Source organism: Phyllostomus hastatus, unplaced genomic scaffold (assembly GCF_019186645.2).
Source record: "Phyllostomus hastatus isolate PE091 unplaced genomic scaffold, TTU_PhHast_1.1 phas_contig_34, whole genome shotgun sequence".
Lineage (NCBI taxonomy): Eukaryota > Metazoa > Chordata > Mammalia > Chiroptera > Phyllostomidae > Phyllostomus > Phyllostomus hastatus.
The window spans coordinates 60,230,597-60,248,102 of record NW_025333857.1 but is presented as its reverse complement, the minus strand read 5'-3'; the positions used below and the strand labels follow the sequence as shown (position 1 = coordinate 60,248,102).

Genomic DNA, 17,506 nt, shown 5'->3' with positions numbered 1-17,506 from the left:
CTCCAGATCCCAGTCTTTTAAATAATGGGGTTTTCTCTACATGATCTTTGAGACCTTTCCCAGTTCTATAGTTTTGTCTTCTTGTTAATATCAGTTCATAGTTGCAGGTCAGTTTGTGCATCGATTAAGCTTACTTCTCTGCAAGGGTATCTGAGTTGAATTAATATTTTAAGGATGTGTGCACATGTATTTAAAACATATGGTGTACTTAATGCCAGGCACTGCACATCCTTCTAAGTAATACATACACATTATCATATTTACTTCTTCCTACTGCTCTGTGAGGTAGTTTTTACTATTACACCCATTTACAAATGGGAAGTTAAGGGCTGGAGAGGTAAATTGCCCAGTGTCACACAGCTAAAAAGTAAAGGAACCTGAATTTGAAATCAGGCAAGCAGATTGCCAGTGTGCCATTATCATTATTGTAGAAGTAAATGCTTGATGCCACAGTTCATGAAAGAAGTACTTTTACCAACAGAAAGAACCCCTGTTTATTTAAATATACTGTTGTAGCATAAAAACAGTGTTACTGTTTTTGATGAGAAAAGGAGTATAAAACTATACTCCTCTCCCTCTCTTTCTCTTCCCCTCTAAAAATAAATAAAATCTTTAAAAATAAAAATAAAACTAAGGCTGGATAAAGACTTTGGCAACTATAAATGCATTGGCTGACGTTTATTTTAAAATTATAAATTAACCAGTGTTTTGGCAAGAAGGAAGAGCTGCTTTTCACTTCTTTCACCTTGATGGGTTAGGTGTATGGTGACAGTGAATTCTGCCCAACTAGACAAAATAGTAGAACTAAAACTGTTATCCTTAGAAAGCCCTGCTTACAAGGTTGGCACTTGGCTGACATCTGGGAACTTCACTGGTAAACATTTCCCACCTTGATAATAAACTTTCTGTAAATGATAAGATTGGCTCACTTATCTAAACTGTACAAACAAAATGATTCATGAACCTCATGTTTCTTCTGGGATTCTAGAATTTTGGTAACTGCTAGAGGGTTTCTGTTTTTCAGCCCCTAGAGACCCAAAGCCTGGGGAATTAAGTCTCTAATGAGCTTTCCTGGTAGACCACACTTCACACACATTGTCACAGCTCATTGCTGAAGAAATTAAATGTGTTCTATGTCACTCCCCTGGGAGAGGACACTTGGAAGCTTGCTCCTGGTTTCCTCTAGTCTTTGTCCCATGTGCCTTTTCCTTTGCTGATGTTGCTGTGTAGCCTTTCATTGTACTAGATCTTAGCCATGAGTACAACTATATGCCAAGTCTAGGAGCCCTTCTAATAGATCACTGAACCTGGCGTTAGTCTTGGGAACCCCAACACAAAATGTCATTCACCAAGAGAGGAAGCAGACGAATAAGAACAGGTTTTGCTGGGGCAGTGGGGACTGGAAGAGAGGTGTTCTGGTTTGGACCTGTGGCATTTGTGTTGCCTGTGGGATATCTGTGTCGTCTGGTATGCAGGAGCAAATTCTGGGCTGAGGATACAAATTTGAGCATCATCAGCATTTGGTTAGCACTTGATACCAAGGTAAATAAATGAGATGGCCAGGACAGAGAGAGTATAAAATCTTAGGGGCATGAACATTGATAGGTCGAGCAAAGGAGAAAGATTCCAAGGATACAGAGAAATGGGAAGGCATGAAATGGACGTCTTTAACATTTATTGATCTCTTATTTGGGCTTGTCCCTCTTCCCATCCCACAGGTATCCCCACAGAAGTTAAGGGAAGATTTTGTTTGAAGAACAAAATAAGTGTAAAAAGGCAGCATGAAGGCCAACTCAGATAAGGACCGGCAAATTATATTTAGTAACAAAGAGGCTGTTGGTGATCCTTGCAAAAGCAGTTTCATTAGAATATTTGGGGCATAAGCTTCATTGCAAGGGATGATAAAAGAGTGGTTCTGCCTGTTAGGTGAAGTGGTAGACAGGACTGTGTTTGATGGTGTAACTTCATAGTACAGTTTTATTTCAGCTTAATCAACTAGTATAAAGTAGGAAGTGATGACTTGCTAAAGGCAAGAATTTACAGTTTAAGGAGACCATAGAGAGCATCTGGAACAACTGCCTCAATTTACAGATGCAGAAACTGAGGTCCAGAAAGAAATGCCTTGACTAAAGTCTTATGGACAGGTAAGGTCAGCTGATGATGTTCCAATCAAAAATACAATCTTGATTTCAAAGACACTTGTCTTCCACTTCCAGTATTGAATGGTGGGATATACAGTCAAGGAGGTATTTATTCAAGATTGTAGGTGAGCTGCATTTATCATGATACCAGATTTGAGAGATAACAAATGAAACGTTATTTTCATTTTCTACTGACAGTGCCAGATTGGCCTCTCTTTTTGGACTGGATCAGACAGCTGCTGGCCATGGAAATGAATTCTTCCAGTACACAGCCCCAAAACAGCCTAAGAAGGGCCAGGGAACAGCAACAACAGGTAAGTTAAGAGGTTAGGATTAGCCCCTACCTGTGGAGGATACCGGGCCAGCGGTATCCATCGCAGCTGCGGATGCTCGTAGAAACACGAGAAAAACACACACAGGAACAACTGAGTCCTGTGGGGAAATAGGGGCGAAATGGCCACTCTCTCTAGTGGAGAGCACCCCATTCTCCTGCCCGAGCAGGCTTTTATTGGGGTTCCTTTACACAGGAATTCAGGTAAAGCTCATTAATCATTGCCAGGAAGAAAGGATCAAACAATAGATAACAAAGAAGTCTGAGGGCCTATTTTGAGTCAGGGTCAGATAGCTAAAGAGCTGTAAAACTTTGAGGAACAAACTTACTTCTTGTTTGGAACCTTATCACTTAGTTGAGAGCATTCTAAAAGAAGCAGGTTTCACAGGATTTTACATATTCTTTCTTAGGCTTGATTGCCCGGGAACCGCCCTTTCCAGCACAGGGCTGCACCACCCTCTGTCATTGTTTCAGGCTTAGGTGGAGCAAGGGAAGTAAGGCAGCCAAGAGATTAGGAGATTTGCTCACAGACAATGAAGACTCAGGTTTTGTCAAAGCCAAGGGGCAGGAGTCCACCACCCCCTTTTGCTATAGCCCCCCAAGTCCTTCCTTGGGGGCCTCCCATGTGATCATGCCTATCTGAGATCGTTTCCCCCTTGGGGAATCTTACCTGTCATTGGCTAACTGACCAAGCATTGGGGGCCAGGCAGAGTGAAGTAAAGGGAGCAGAAGCCGTGCTCCTACCAGGGAGATAAGCTTTTGTCTCCTTGCTGGCTTACGGTCCAAGGTCGTTCCCTCAGCCTTAGCGGGCGTTACAGCTTCTGATACCAGGCAGGGTGGTTCCAAACACCTACCAAGTTAGTTGAAAGAATAATTAGCCTTCCTACAGAGGTATGCCAGGTTGTTCATCCTTGGTCAGTTTCCCTCTCTAAGTTCTGAGATGCCAGTTCTAGCAGCTAGAAAGTGTGTCTTTTGTTGGAAACTGGTGAAGAAAGGTCACAGGTACGTTCTTCTGCCCATTGTGGACACCACTCTCAAAAACTCCACCAAGGGCCCTCTTAGTAGGTACTGTCCAGTGTTCTGATGAGAAGGAAGAGCTGCTTATTACTTTTTTTACCTTGATGTATGATGACAGCAAATATTTCCTGACTAGGCAGTGACACTCAGTGCTATATCCCTGTACCTTTCATCATGATGGACACAAAAGAAAATTGAGTGAACATTCATTGACTGAAAAGAGAGAAGGGGGACTAATAATACCTGCTATGTGTCCAGTCTCGTGTGCTTTACATAGATTTTCTTATTTAATTCTCACAATTTTGTGTTATAGGTGAGACTACCATCATGTTAGAGTCTCAGAGAAGTTTAGGGACTTGATCAGCATCATGCAGCAGTAAGCAGTAAATAACAGAATCGAAATTTGAACGCTGATCTGATTTACTCCAAAGGTTTTCTTCCCTCCTGTACTTTGCTGTCTTTGTGTGAGAGCCTGAAGAGGAGAGAGGTTCTGATAGAAACAACCCTGAGCTACCAGCACTGAACAGGTGGTGAGGGACATTAAATTAAATATTTGTTGAATGAATATGAAAGTGTTGCATGCCTTTTACACGCTAGGCACAATGCTAGCACTGAAGGTGTTGTTGGGATATTTAGAGTTGAGTAGTTGTAACGGTTACCATATGGCCCATGAAGTCTAAGATATTTACTCTGGCCTTTATTTTTAAATATTTTTAAAATTTACTTTTAGAGAGGGGAAGGGAGGGAAAAAGAAACGTGAATGTGTGGTTGACTCCCGACCACCCCTCACTGGGGGCCTGGCCCACAACCCAGGCATGTGCCCCGACTGGGAATTGAACCAGCAACTCTTTGGTTCACAGACCGGTACTCAATCCACTGAGCCACACTAGTCAGGGCAGGAAACTTTTAAAGTAAAAAAATTAAGAGAAGGTTTCAAAAGAAAGTAACGAACACTGACGATAGCAAAGGTGATCCAACATATGGGTACAAAAAAAATTATATATAATATATATATACACACACACATATAAATGAATATATATTTATATTCATTTCTAAAAAGCATGTAGGGGGAGAAGAACAGACACTAAAAACAAGGAAACTTTGCTAAAAAAAAAAGATTGGAAACTACATACCATTAAAAGAAAGTCCTCATGAGTTGGGAATTCAAAAATCTGTACAATGCTGAATTCATAGAGAAAGAAATGCAAAGCCAATGAGAAGATCATGTGATTGTGAGCATGTGACTCACTTATCCCTCTAGCAAACCCACAAACACCTTCCTGTTCCGTGGCATTCAATAGGGAGATGCGGGTGTGCTGGGAGAAGTTACGCCAACCTCAAGAGGGATGCAAGGCTGACCTCACGGAGACAGTTTTTCTCAGTGTTTCAGACTTGTCCCGGTAACCACATTCTGGCCTTAGTTACCTTACTCTTGTTGTACCCTGCATATCAGGGGGAAAGTTTTATAATATTATAGTATTACTTATAGCTGGAAAGTGCTGAATGAGGTAAAAACTAGTGGTAGGGTTTTACTAAAAAAAATAAGGAAAATGTGAACACCAGCCTAAGAAAATAAGTGAACAATGTCAGTGGACAATTCATCAAAACAGAGCAAATGTTCAGTGTATAAGTTTATAGAAAATGTTAAAATTTCAGCTTCCCTGTAAACAATAAATGCAAATGAAAGTAAGAATGAGATGACTTTCCCCTTTCCCTATTGCCTCCGTCCCACTGGTAAAAATTTTAAAAAGGTAATTTCCTCACATTGACAGGGATGCAAAGCTGGGAGACTCGTACTGCTGGTGGGAGTGTAAAGTGGCATGGCACTTGTCAGGGACATTTAGGCAGGGTGTGACAAACCCTTAAAGTTTTTTATACTCCTTCACCCCCCAGTTCCATTTTTAGAAATTTTTTCTAAGAAAGTAATTAGAGGTACACACAAAGATGTACATTTTAGCAATGCTTACCATAGCATTATTTGTAACACAAAAAAATTGAAGATGGCTCAAAGAAATGTCAAACAATAGGAAATTGGTAGAGTGATAATACAGTATTTTATGTAGCCACTAAAAACATTTTTAGGACTTTTGTCTTTTGTTTTGGACATTTTGAAGAATAAAAGGAAATGCCTATGCTAAGTAAGAAAAGAAGGTTGGCATTATATCATTAATTTTATTTCAGAAAGATGAAGCTGCAGAGTTTACGTGCATAGAAAAAGGAATAGGAGTAAATACATTAAATTATTAACGTTTATTTGGGTGGCAAGATTACAGGTCATTTTTATTTTCTTTATATTTCTATATTTGCTGGGTTTCTACAATGTATATGTACTCTACAATCAGAAAAAAATGTGTCAATAGAAAATTTAGAAAACAAAATTCAACTGGATAAAATTTAAAAGATCTTATTGGCTTTATTCAGCGGTTCTTGAATCAGGCAGCATCCAGTCTGACTGAAAGGAGCTCCGAGGAGCTGCACAAAATGAAAGACTTGTGAGCAGAAGGGAGCAGGAGCAAAGAAGTTACATTAGGCAAAGAAGCGGGCTGGGTATTGCCAGATTACTTTCCCTTAGGGGATGGCAGCGGGTCTGCCAGGCAGGTTGCCTCACTAGTGCTGACCAGGCAATTACTGATTGATTGGGTTAAGCTTCCATTTCTGGGAGGGCCAAACTGCAATTAAATCTTAGCTTGGCGATGTGGAGTTTAGCATAAGTGACTTTATTTGGGGCGTGTTGCCTTGTTTTTATCAATGCAAAATAAAAAATCAAACAAGGATGCTTTTGAAAATAAGTTCTTAGTTGTTATGTCTCACTATTCATGTGGTGAGTGTAAATATGTGACTTATCTAAATATACCCTTATTTCAAAACACTGAATGACTCTTATACCACTGTGAAATGTAAGTAATGGCTGAGACCTGAATATCATACATTTTGTATTACAGAAGTAAGGGAAGGAGAAATCATTTTATTTTCATTTATGATAGCTGTCAAAATATTGGAAGGGGCCCTTGCTGGTATAGCTCAGTGGATTGAACGCGGGCCTGAGAACCAAAGGGTTGCAGGTTCGATTCCCTGTCAGTGCACATGCTTGGGTTGTGGGCTGGGTCCCCAGTGAGGGGTGAGTGGGAAGCAACCACTCATTGATGTTTCTCTCTCTCTCTTTCTCCCTCTCTCTAAAAATAAATAAAATAAAATATATATATATATATATATATATATTGAAGGGGGAAAAGAAAGTAGATAGAATATGACCTCATTTTCTAGATAACGCTTCTTGCCCAGCCCAAACTCTTGTCTGGAGTGAAGTCAGAGTCCTGGGTTCTAGTCTTAGGCTTCCTGCTATCATTGTGTAAAGCACTTGAGTGCTTAGAGCCTCGGTTTTCTTATCCTCACATGAGGTCATGCCACTGTTTTATGGATCAAATGATGATAATGGTCATGAAAACATTTTAACACTAACTATAAGGTATAAAGAAGAATTTTGTAAAGAAGAATTTTGAAGCAGCTTTAACGCTTAAAAAAAAAAACCCAGTTTCAACCAAGAAATGAATGACAATTTTGCTTCCTTCTTCATCTTCAGGAAATCAGGCGACACCGAAAACAGCACCCACCTCAACAGGCACTTCCACAGTGTTGGTTGCAACAGCAGTCCATGCATATAGATAGTAAGTAGCAGGGAAGGAGTGCTTTCTGAAGTGGAGGGGTGGGTTGAGCTCCTGCCTTCTCAGTAAGCCTCTGTTCATTGCAAAACGGCTACTCAGCCTTTCCCTAGAAAAAGTGACAGTAATGCTTTTTAACTTTTGAGTTCTCCAACTTCTCATAAAACTTTGAAGAGCCATTATCTCTTCTCCTCCTTCCCTCTCTTCCTCCCTCTCTCCCCCTTTCTGAAGTGCTTGCACCCTCAACAGCTGCCTTTCCAAGTGCTCAAAGAAAGCTACTCCACTGAGATATGAATAGTAGATATTTAAAGAGTAAAGCAGTTGCATAAGAGCTTTAAATTGTAAACTGCTCATCTCCATTCCTTTCTAGAGGCTGAATGACTGGATTTCCCACTTTTATATTGCAGAAAATAAAGCTGGTTCTGCTTAGTTTAAGGAAGTACTAATACCTATTGCTTTTTTCCTTCTATAGCACAAATGGTCAATATGTAAAGCAGGGCAAATTTGGTGCTGCAGTCCTGGGAAATCACACAGCCAGAGAGGTGAGATTGCCTCACATCTTGTGTACATTCAGGTGCCCCAGGTCATACTGATGAGCTGCTTTTCCTCTGGGCGTGCCCAGTGTCTCATGTTTTAGAGGATTTGAATGATTGTCCTGAGTGTGAATTTTTAATATTAGGTACATTTATAGTCCTTCCCTACTACTGTGCATTTAAACATGTGATATGGACCTAGCTTAAGCATTTGGAGTTTCAGAGTAAACCATTCACCAAGGATGTTCCTTTGTAAGGTAATGAGCTACACTTAGTGTGCTACTTAGAGCAGTATGTCTTTGTGCCTGCATTAACGACCAGTGTTTATCCTTTGGAAATTTGGTAATGAGATGGACAACACAGTAAAATACTGGCTTGGGTCAAAAAGGAGATGTGGCTAGAAGCCCTGAGACTGATTTACTTGTGTGGGTTGTATCTATCTTCAAATTCTGTTCCAGAAGGTTTTGAACATTGTTGAAATGAGCATAAGAAATTATAGAATTTCGGAGGTCCAGAGAGCATGGATTCCATGCTCCTCAGAGACTCTGAGACACAGAGACAGAAAATGACCTGTTCAGGGTAGCTAATGTACCCAACACTCATTTGTGTTAAAAACTTAATTATGGAAATTTAGAAGCATAAGAATAGTAGGACTAGAATAATGAACCCCAGGTACCCATTACTAGGCTCTAACAGTTAAACCAAGCCACCTGAAACCAAGCCAGTCTCCCTTCTTACTCCACTCAGATTGTTTTGAATAAATCTCCAGCATACAGTTTTAGCTATAAGTATCTTGGTATGTATGTCTTAAAGAAAATGATTTTTTAGAAAAAGATTTTATTTATTTACTTTCAGAGAGAGGGGAAGAGAGGGAGAGAGAGAGAGAAACATCAATATGTGAGAGATACATTAATCATTTGCCTCTTGTACGCCCCCTAACAGTGCCTTGGCTGGGAATCAGACCTATGACCTTTGGGTTCACAGACCCAAGCTCAATCCACAGCCACACCAGCCAGGGCTAAAAGAAAAGGATTTTTGAAAATGCAACCATTATTACATTATCATACCTAAAAAAATATCATCTGCAATAATTTTTTTAGATCATTCACTACCAGTTAGTATTCGTATTTCCCTGATTTTTTTTTGAAGTTTGTTTTAAACAGGATCTGATAGGTCCATATATTGCAGTTGGTTACTCTGTCCCTTAAGTCCGTTTCATTTTCCCATCTGGAGATAAATAGTTTGGTTGTTTCTCATGTTAGCAGCCTTCAGTGATGATTATTTAGATCTGTTCATTAGGGGTTGCCATTTGGATCATAAAAATCTGATGTTGGGACTTGACTACCCTTCACTACCAAATGGGGTGTAGTAGGTTGTGGCAGAAAACATTTCTGCTGTAACAATTATTAAAAAGGAGATAAATTGCTGCAAAAATTACACTTTAAAATTCATTGTTGGGCTGTGGAAATGATGAGGACTAGATGAACTAAAATTTCAGAGAGGAAAGAGCCAATGAATTGAGTGTTTCCTTTCCTCGAGACTCTGCTGATACTTAAGTGTAGACTAAACATCAGGTATGGTCCAAGCACTGAGACATCTGGGCACAAGAGGCATTGGCAAAAACTAGAGTTTCTCCAAAAGCAAGACTGGTTTTCTCCCCCTAGGACGTTGCTGAGTGCTGGGATGGAGTCCAGGGGCTGTGCCAGAAAGGCAGAGGGGAAGCTTCTACAGTCTCGTGGTTCATAGGACACAAAGTCCTAGTGTAAGACGGGAACCTATACGAGCATCAAATGACCTTCCTCTCAATACATTTGCTAGATTTTGAACTTCTTAGGGAGGAGGCTAAAGAACTCAGCTCAGAATCTCTGATGGGCAAATGGCAGGACTGAGAAGTCAGAGATATTCCAGGCTCTCAATCAAAAGCCCGGGAAGATAATGCTTGAGAATAGGGACAGCCCAGAAGCGGAGTGGCTCTTAATAAATCTATGATCCTTTCCTGACCAGTTCGATATGTGATTGGATTGCATTGAGGTGATCAGCCCCTCACTCCACCTGCCTAACTTAGGGTAAGGGAAGATCCTTCTGGCGCAAGATTGTGTATATATGAGCCCTCATAGTCTCATCCTCCCCTCTGGGGTTGAATTTTAATCGTTTGTGCAACTGGTTTGTATGTGTGCATATAGTAAATGAAACATAAAAGTTGCCATTTTAACCATATTTTAGTGTATAATTCAGTGGCATTAATTACATTCATAGTATCGAGCAACCATCACCCCCATCCATTTCCACTTTTTCATCACCCCAAACAGAAAATCTGTAATTGTGAATCACTAATTCCCCAACCCTCCTTCCCTTATCCCCTGGGAACCTTAATCTACATCCTGGGTCTATGAATTTTCGTATTCTAGGTATTTCACATAAGTGGAATCATAAAATATTTGTCCTTTTATGACTGGCTTATTACATTTAGCATGTTTTCAAGATTCATACATGTTGTAGTGTGTATCAGAACTTCATTCTTTTTATGGCTAAGTAATATTCCATCTTGTGTATATAGCACATTTTGTTTATCCATTCATTGGTTGATGGACACTTGGTTGTTTCCAGCTGTTGGCAATTATAAATAATAATGTTGTAGTGAACATTGGTATACAAGTACGTGTTTGAGTCCCTGTTTTCTTTTTCTCTTTTTTTGGTGTATACTAGGAGTGAAATTGCTGTCATAAGGTAATCCTATATTTAGCTTTCTGAGGAATTTCCAGACTGTTTCCCCAGCACTCTACCATTTTATATTTTTATAAGCAATATATGTGTTCCAACACGTCAGTATTTTTTTCAGTTATTTTTAATAGCCACTTTAGTTGATGTGAAGTGGTACTTTATTGTGGTTTTAATTTACGTTTCCCCAGTGACTGATGATGCTGAGCGTCTTTTCACGCCCCATTAGCCATTTGTTTGTCTCTTAGTCACCCCTCGCACAAATGAAAACACCAACAAAATAAGGACATTGCTAATTATAGTTAAAGAGTAAAGGCAAAATGAAAAGAGATTAAAATGGGTAGTGAGAAGATATCATTTAAAATCCAAACTGTAAGGGATTAACTGAGTTTTGAGTTTTATGCATGTATGAAACACAACCCCTAACATCTTACTGCTGATTTTTGTATTGTCTTTTAACTTCTTTCTTGTTTTTTTTTCCTGCCCATCTTTGCTTGAGTATAGTATAAGATTCTTCTTTACATCAGTCAACAGCAGCCAGTTACTGTTGCCAGGATTCATCTGAACTTTGAGCTAATGGTAAGACTTCTGTATTATAATCATTAACCCCCTGGGGCTAGGGTTGTAGGGGAGAGTGGTCTGTGCATACCTGGTGGGAATTAGATCGGTTGCTTCAGCCCTGGATGTCAGACTGCAGATCTTAACAGAGCCTCTTGGAAAGGTCTCTTGGCTGCCTTCGGGGACTGTGGACTGAGGGATGATTGATGGAAGGTGAGAGGGAAGAAGAGAGTTCCCTGATATCTTTCTTTGGGTCCACCTTCGTCAGGGCCCTTCTGTATCAGTTTAGGCAGTCATTTATCTGCTCTGCTGCCCATGGTTAAGTTATGCCAGCATTTTTCCTTTCCCTAGGTTCGGCCCAATAACTATAGCACCTTTTATGATGACCAGAGGCAAAACTGGTCCATCATGTTTGAGTCAGAGAAGGCTGCTGTGGAGTTCAATAAACAGGTAAGACCATGGTATCCTTCCTGTGAAAAACCAAACACTAGTCTGGATTTCTTTTGATCTGAGGAAAGTATATGGAACACCCTATCCTGCTACACTTTGCTAGTGGCCAAGCATAAAACACCCACTAAATTTGTCACTTGAGCTTATTGTATTTTAGGGAAATAATAGGAATACTTAATTCAAATTGCTTGAAAATGAGACTTTAAGAGAAAAAAAGGCTAAATGTAAACTTAGTTCTTTAAAACATTTTCCACTTCATAAATTATCTTAAGGAATATATATAACTATTTTTTTAAAAGTTTTAAAGGAATTGTTTAAGGGTTACTACGTGATCATTGTAAAAAGTTTGGGAAAACTTTAAAAAAATCATTCATAATCCTACTACCCTAAATAACTACTACTAACATGTTATTTTTTTGACCCATAATATATATATAGATCCATTCCTTTAAGAGTTCTATATCTTTCTTATTTTATTTAATAATGTATGATATATCTTTTTCTACCTCATGAAAAATTATTTGGAAACATTTTGAAAGCTTAATAATATGAATGGTTCTTAGTTTATTTAGGCATTTCCTTGCTTTTAGCATTTAGAATGTTTTCAGTCTTTTAAATAAGTGATACTGTAGTGAGCATTTAAGTCTTTTTTCCTCCTGATTATTTTCTGAAGCTGAGTTTTTAGCAGTGAAAGATTGTGTCAGAGGGTTCAGATTTTTTTAGATTCCCTGTACACTGTGGCACACTGCTTTGCAGAGAGCGAGCACTGCCTCACATTGCTGTCAGTTCTCTCACTGTACCTGTGCCAACATTTGGAATTATCTTGTTGGGGGTTTTTTAAGTCTTATTTGCCTGATAAAAAAATGACATCTCTAGCCCTGGCTGGCATAGCTCAGTGGATTGAGTGTGGGCTGCAAACCAAAGCATCACAGGTTCAATTCCCAGCCAGGGCACATGCCTGGGTTGCAGGCCACGGCCCCCAGCAACCACACATTGATGTTTCTCTCTCTCTTTCTCCCTCCCTTCCCTCTCTAAAAATAAATAAATAAAATCTTAAAAAAAAATTACATCTCATTGGTTTAGTTGGCCTTTATTTGAGTACAATAATGAAACTTTTTAAAAGAAAATGAGTAGCAGCTTTCTAATGTATACTATGTTAAAACATTAACTAAAATGCTATGCCATAAAAAAAACTATAGAGTAATTATTCATAATGATGTTCCAGACTTCTTTGTGTAAGAAGTGCTAAGATAATATGGCTAAAACTGTGCTAAGATAATATGGCTAAAACTATAGGTAGTACAGATATAAATTAGGGGAATTCAACATGGTTTTGTAAAGGGCCTTTTTTCCCCTAGTTTGTTCTTGTTACCAGACTAAAGGTGCTCATTTGCCTGCACACATCAGAGCCCGATAACACACAAATAGAAGTTTGCAGCAAAGAAAGTAAGGGCTTACTAGTTGAGGAAGTGGTGCCATGCCCTGAGTTGCAGATGAACCAGTGCTCAAAAGACCTGGCTTCCCAACTCCTATGAGGTGGGTTACATAGGGGACTAAGGGAGTTAGGGTTGTGGTCCCTACTGATCGGTCAGTGTTAGAGTAGGAGGCAGCTGATCAGTGCATTTGGTCCTCCTGTCAGCCATGGCGCCACTTCCTCTGGCTGCACTGTTTTTCTGGGTCTGGAGCTGAAACAAAACTGAGGACTAGATACTATCTTTAGTTCGATTTGAAACTCTGTTTGTAGTCAGTAGACTGAGACCTTGTTCCTAAGACTGTTTAATGCTGACCAGAACCTCGTTGTCTTAGGTCAATGATTAAGTGGATGCACAAGGGACAAGGAGGCAGGTGAGTCAGGGTGCTGGATGAGGCCAGTGAGAATCGAAAGGAGAAAAGCTCATATTAAATAAATGAAGTTTCTACATGATTACATTGCCTTTAAAAATGCTTTCTGTATGTTTTTTTTGAGAAACTCTCTGTCTTGCCTAGGTTTCCAGATTCTGCAGCAGTAAATAATCAGAATGGTAATGATAGCTACCATTTAGGTGTGCTTACCATTATTTTCCAGGTACTGTGCCTAGTACTCCACTTGATTTAGTTCAGTCGTTATAACTACATTAGGAGAGATTGCAAAGTTTTACTCCGTTTTACATAAACACCTCTGAAATAAGGTTCACAGAGGTGAAGTTATTTGTCCAAGTCCACATGTTCATAAGTGCCAGTTAATTAACCCAGATGTATACTCAGACAGTCTGACTTCAAAGCCATACTCTTAGACACTGTAATTCCTGGCAAGAATACTGACTTTGGAATGGTTTACTTCTAAACATGTACCGGTAATCTGTTTTGTTAGTGGATGCCACTGTGTGGAAAAGAACATTAGCAAAAAGAGTGCATACTTAACTGAGCTTAAACTAAGTTTATGCTGCTTTGATTTTGTCTCACAGGTGTGCATTGCCAAGTGCAACAGCACCTCTTCCCTGGAGGCAGTGCTCTCACAGGACCTCATTGTAACAGAGGGTCCTGCTGTGGAAGTTGGAGATTCTTTGGAAGTGGCCTATACCAGCTGGCTCTTTCAGAATCATGCCCTGGGCCAGGTAAGAGAATGTACCCTGCAAATTCCTTTGTCATTTGAACAGCATGAGGGTTATTCAGATGTAAGATAGTATTACTGTGAATTGCTGCTGCTGGCAAATAGAGATCTTTTAGGAGCCTGTTCTAATCCCTGCTCTTGCTTTTGGGGCGTAGTCATGAAATGCTAATGTATAAGATCTACTCGGTGCCACTATGACTCTACTTAAAGAAAATGGGAACCAATTTCCCAAGTATTATTTTGGGAATTGTTCACTCGTGTGTCTGTCCTCCTCTGCCAGTTTTAAACTGGAATGTATTCATATGGGAGTAGGTCTTAAAGCTTCTTTAGACCTTCCCGTTGTGTCAGTTTTTCTTATACTAGCTACTATGAATAGGTTGAGCTTTTCGTCTTCCAATACTATTGAGCCCTCAGAATAGTGTGGTATGATAGAAAAAACTTAGGACTGTTAGTTAAAAAAAGTAGATTCAGTCCCAGTTTTATCCTAACTTTAACTTTGTCAAGTCATTTAAACTCTTAAATTTTTCCCCCATTGGTGGATGGAGGTTAGTGGTTAGTGGCAGGATTGGTGTCAGCAATAAATGAGATAATTTATTTGAAAGTTCTTTATAGATGGAAAATGCTTTTAATAGATGAAGTCACTCTTTTTCTAAAACTGGAAAATAAATGCCTCATGGATATTCTGTGTGATAAGACCCTTTAGCCATGATGTGGTCCTGTCTTTTCTGCTCTTAAAAACTGTTTTCCCTGTATATTTGACATTCCCTATTCCAGAAATGCTATGCTAGTATGGAGTAAGTTGCATATTATAATGATTGTTATTATTTTTGAAATTGACCTCATTTATCATTTACTTTGATCAAATTGCAGGTTTTTGATTCCACTGCTAACAAAGATAAGCTGCCTCGCCTGAAATTAGGGTCAGGAAAAGTCATCAAGGTAAAGGCTGAACTGTGTTATTACATGGTTTTGTCAGTTGCAGTAGGCTTAATTTAGATTAAATTTTGTGATATTTCTAACCTGGGTGTCTTCTGAGGGTCTGGAAAGGCTTGATCAAAAGTAAACATTGTCTGCATTTGGGAGATTTTTACCTGTGAGACAATATACAGTAGTCCCCCTTTATCCGTGGGTTTGCTCTCCATGGTTTGTTTCCTGTGGTTAACTGCAGTCTGAAAATGTTAGATGGAAAATTCCACAATAAACAATTCATACGTTTTAAGTTGCTTGCCATTCTGAGAACTGTGATGAAACCTTGCTCTGTCCTGCCGTGGAGGTACGTCAACCCGGCTCCAGCATGTCCGTACCGTGAATACTGCCTGCCCAGTAGTCACTTAGTAGCCATCTCGGTTATCTGTCACCGTATTCCAGTGCTTGTCTTCAAGTAACCTTTATTTACTTAATAATGTCCCCAAAGCCATTTACATAACTTTTATTTTTTTATATTTTGTACTTTTCTAAAGTGTATTTTATTGATAATGCTATTACAATTGTCCCTAACTTCCTCCTGTCTATTTTGTTCCTACCAATTATGCTTCTTAATCCCTGTACCCATTCTCCTCCTTCCTCCTCCCTGCTGATAACCCTCCATGTGATCTCCACATCTATGATTCTGTTCCTGTTCTAGTTGTTTGCTTAGTTTGTTTTTGTTTTTTAGATTCAGTTGTTGATAGTTGTGAGTTTGTTGTCATTTTAACGTTCATAGTTTTGATCTTCTTTCTCTTAAATAAGTCCCTTTAACATTTCATATAAGGGCTTGGTGATGATGAACTCCTTTAGCTTTATCTTGTCTGGGAAGCACTTTTTCTGCCCTTCCATTCTAAATGATAACTTTGTTGGATACAGTAATCGTGGTTGGAGGTCTTTGCTTTTCATGACTTTGAATACTTCTTTCAAGCCCCTTCTTGCCTGTCTGGTTTCTTTTGAGAAATCAGTTGGTAATCTTATGGGAACTCCTTTGTAGGTAACTCTCCGCTTTTCTCTTGCTGCTTTTAAGGTTCTCTCTTTATCTGATCTTGTACTATTTAACCTCCCTAAGCCTCATTTTTCTCCTCTGTAAAATGGGGATAATGCTGCCAACTTACGAGGTTATTCTGGTAAACAACATAATGCAAGAAAGGCACTTGCCAGAGCATTTGAAAAAATATGTTTAATAAATGATAGCTTTTCTTTTTCAATGCCATTCTCCTATTCCTCCCAATTTGTCTCATTGTCTAAAATAAGTATATTTCATCCATCTCCAGATAGCCTGGCTTTTACGAGTAAGTTAGAAGCAGTGTTCTAGATATCCTTTTAACCCATGGGGAGGTGCGGGACTAGTTAAACTTGAGCTCTTTCCAGAGGTCCAAACCTGAAAGTATGAATGAGTGAAACCTGATGATCTGTACCTCATTTTTTTCTTTTGAGGAGGTTTGTGTCTCATGAGCTTTTCCCCTTCTCTGGTTTCTAAAGGGCTGGGAGGATGGAATGCTGGGCATGAGAAAAGGAGGGAAGCGGTTGCTTATCATCCCTCCAGCCTGTGCTGCTGGCTCTGAAGGGGTGATAGGATGGACGCCATCAACAGACTCAGTCCTGGTGTTTGAGGTGGAGATCAGGCGGGTGAGTAAAATTGCCCTGTGCTGTGTCGATGAGTCCTCTTTGCTAGTTAAGTAAAATGAGCCAATATGTTTGAGAACCAGATTCTGGAGACTTTTTTTGATGCCAAGCTTTATATCCTTACTGGCTCTCTATTTAGAGTCTAGGAGAGGTCATTGACTGAGCAAATCTTTTCTCTACACTAACCTTTTTATTTCATCCTTAAAATAGTGATTCCTACCCAATGTGCATACTTTTTGACTTGGTAATTCCATGGCTACAAATTTATCCTATCGATGTATTCTCACAAGTATGTAAAGATATCTATTTATTGACAGATATATAAAAATGGATACATAGTTTCCTCCCTCTGCTACATTGTTTATAACAGTAAAAACTGGAAACAACAAAGTGCCCATTATTAAGAGACTGGTTATAGTTTTTTCACAGAGTGAACTTTTATGTAACTCTTTTTTTTTAACATTTTTTTTATTTTAATCATTGTTCAAGTACAGTTTTCTCCCTTTTACTCCCAATATGTAACTCTTAAAGAATATTCAAAATCTATTGTTAAGGGAAAGAAGAAAGTTGCAAAATAGTATGGGTATATATATATTTACACAGGCATACGTATGTACCTATATGTTTGTATACAAGGATAGGTAAAAGGTTTACACTCATGAGAATGTAAAACAGAGTTAAGCTGTTTTAATAATCATAACCTGTATGTCTTTTTCCATGTGAACATCTGTAAGCCTGTTTTTGTCCACCTTGTATGTTTATAAATACATCTTTGTGTGTATGTATATGTACACACACATATATATATAGGCATATATATACTCATATATCCATAGAGAGTTTCTGGAAGTTTTAAAAGGAATGCTTTTAAAGTGATTTTCTCTGGAAAATGGAAATAGAGCTCAGAAACTTTT

At 39.0% G+C, this 17,506-nt stretch overlaps 1 protein-coding gene across 3 annotated transcripts in view; it reads left to right on the top strand.

Annotated features, from left to right (window-relative positions):
* The window catches only part of FKBP15 (FKBP prolyl isomerase family member 15), a 48,812-nt gene that overhangs the window by 2,713 nt on the left and 28,593 nt on the right, over positions 1 to 17,506 (top strand). For 2 of the 3 annotated variants that reach the window (XM_045840529.1, XM_045840528.1), the window contains exons 2-9: positions 2,340 to 2,455; positions 7,073 to 7,157; positions 7,624 to 7,693; positions 10,907 to 10,981; positions 11,312 to 11,410; positions 13,855 to 14,004; positions 14,871 to 14,939; positions 16,449 to 16,595. In XM_045840529.1, coding sequence (XP_045696485.1) covers positions 2,340 to 2,455; positions 7,073 to 7,157; positions 7,624 to 7,693; positions 10,907 to 10,981; positions 11,312 to 11,410; positions 13,855 to 14,004; positions 14,871 to 14,939; positions 16,449 to 16,595 — 811 coding nt within the window. The remainder of the gene's footprint in view (positions 1 to 2,339; positions 2,456 to 7,072; positions 7,158 to 7,623; positions 7,694 to 10,906; positions 10,982 to 11,311; positions 11,411 to 13,854; positions 14,005 to 14,870; positions 14,940 to 16,448; positions 16,596 to 17,506) is intronic. The other variant, XM_045840530.1, reaches the window with a different exon arrangement.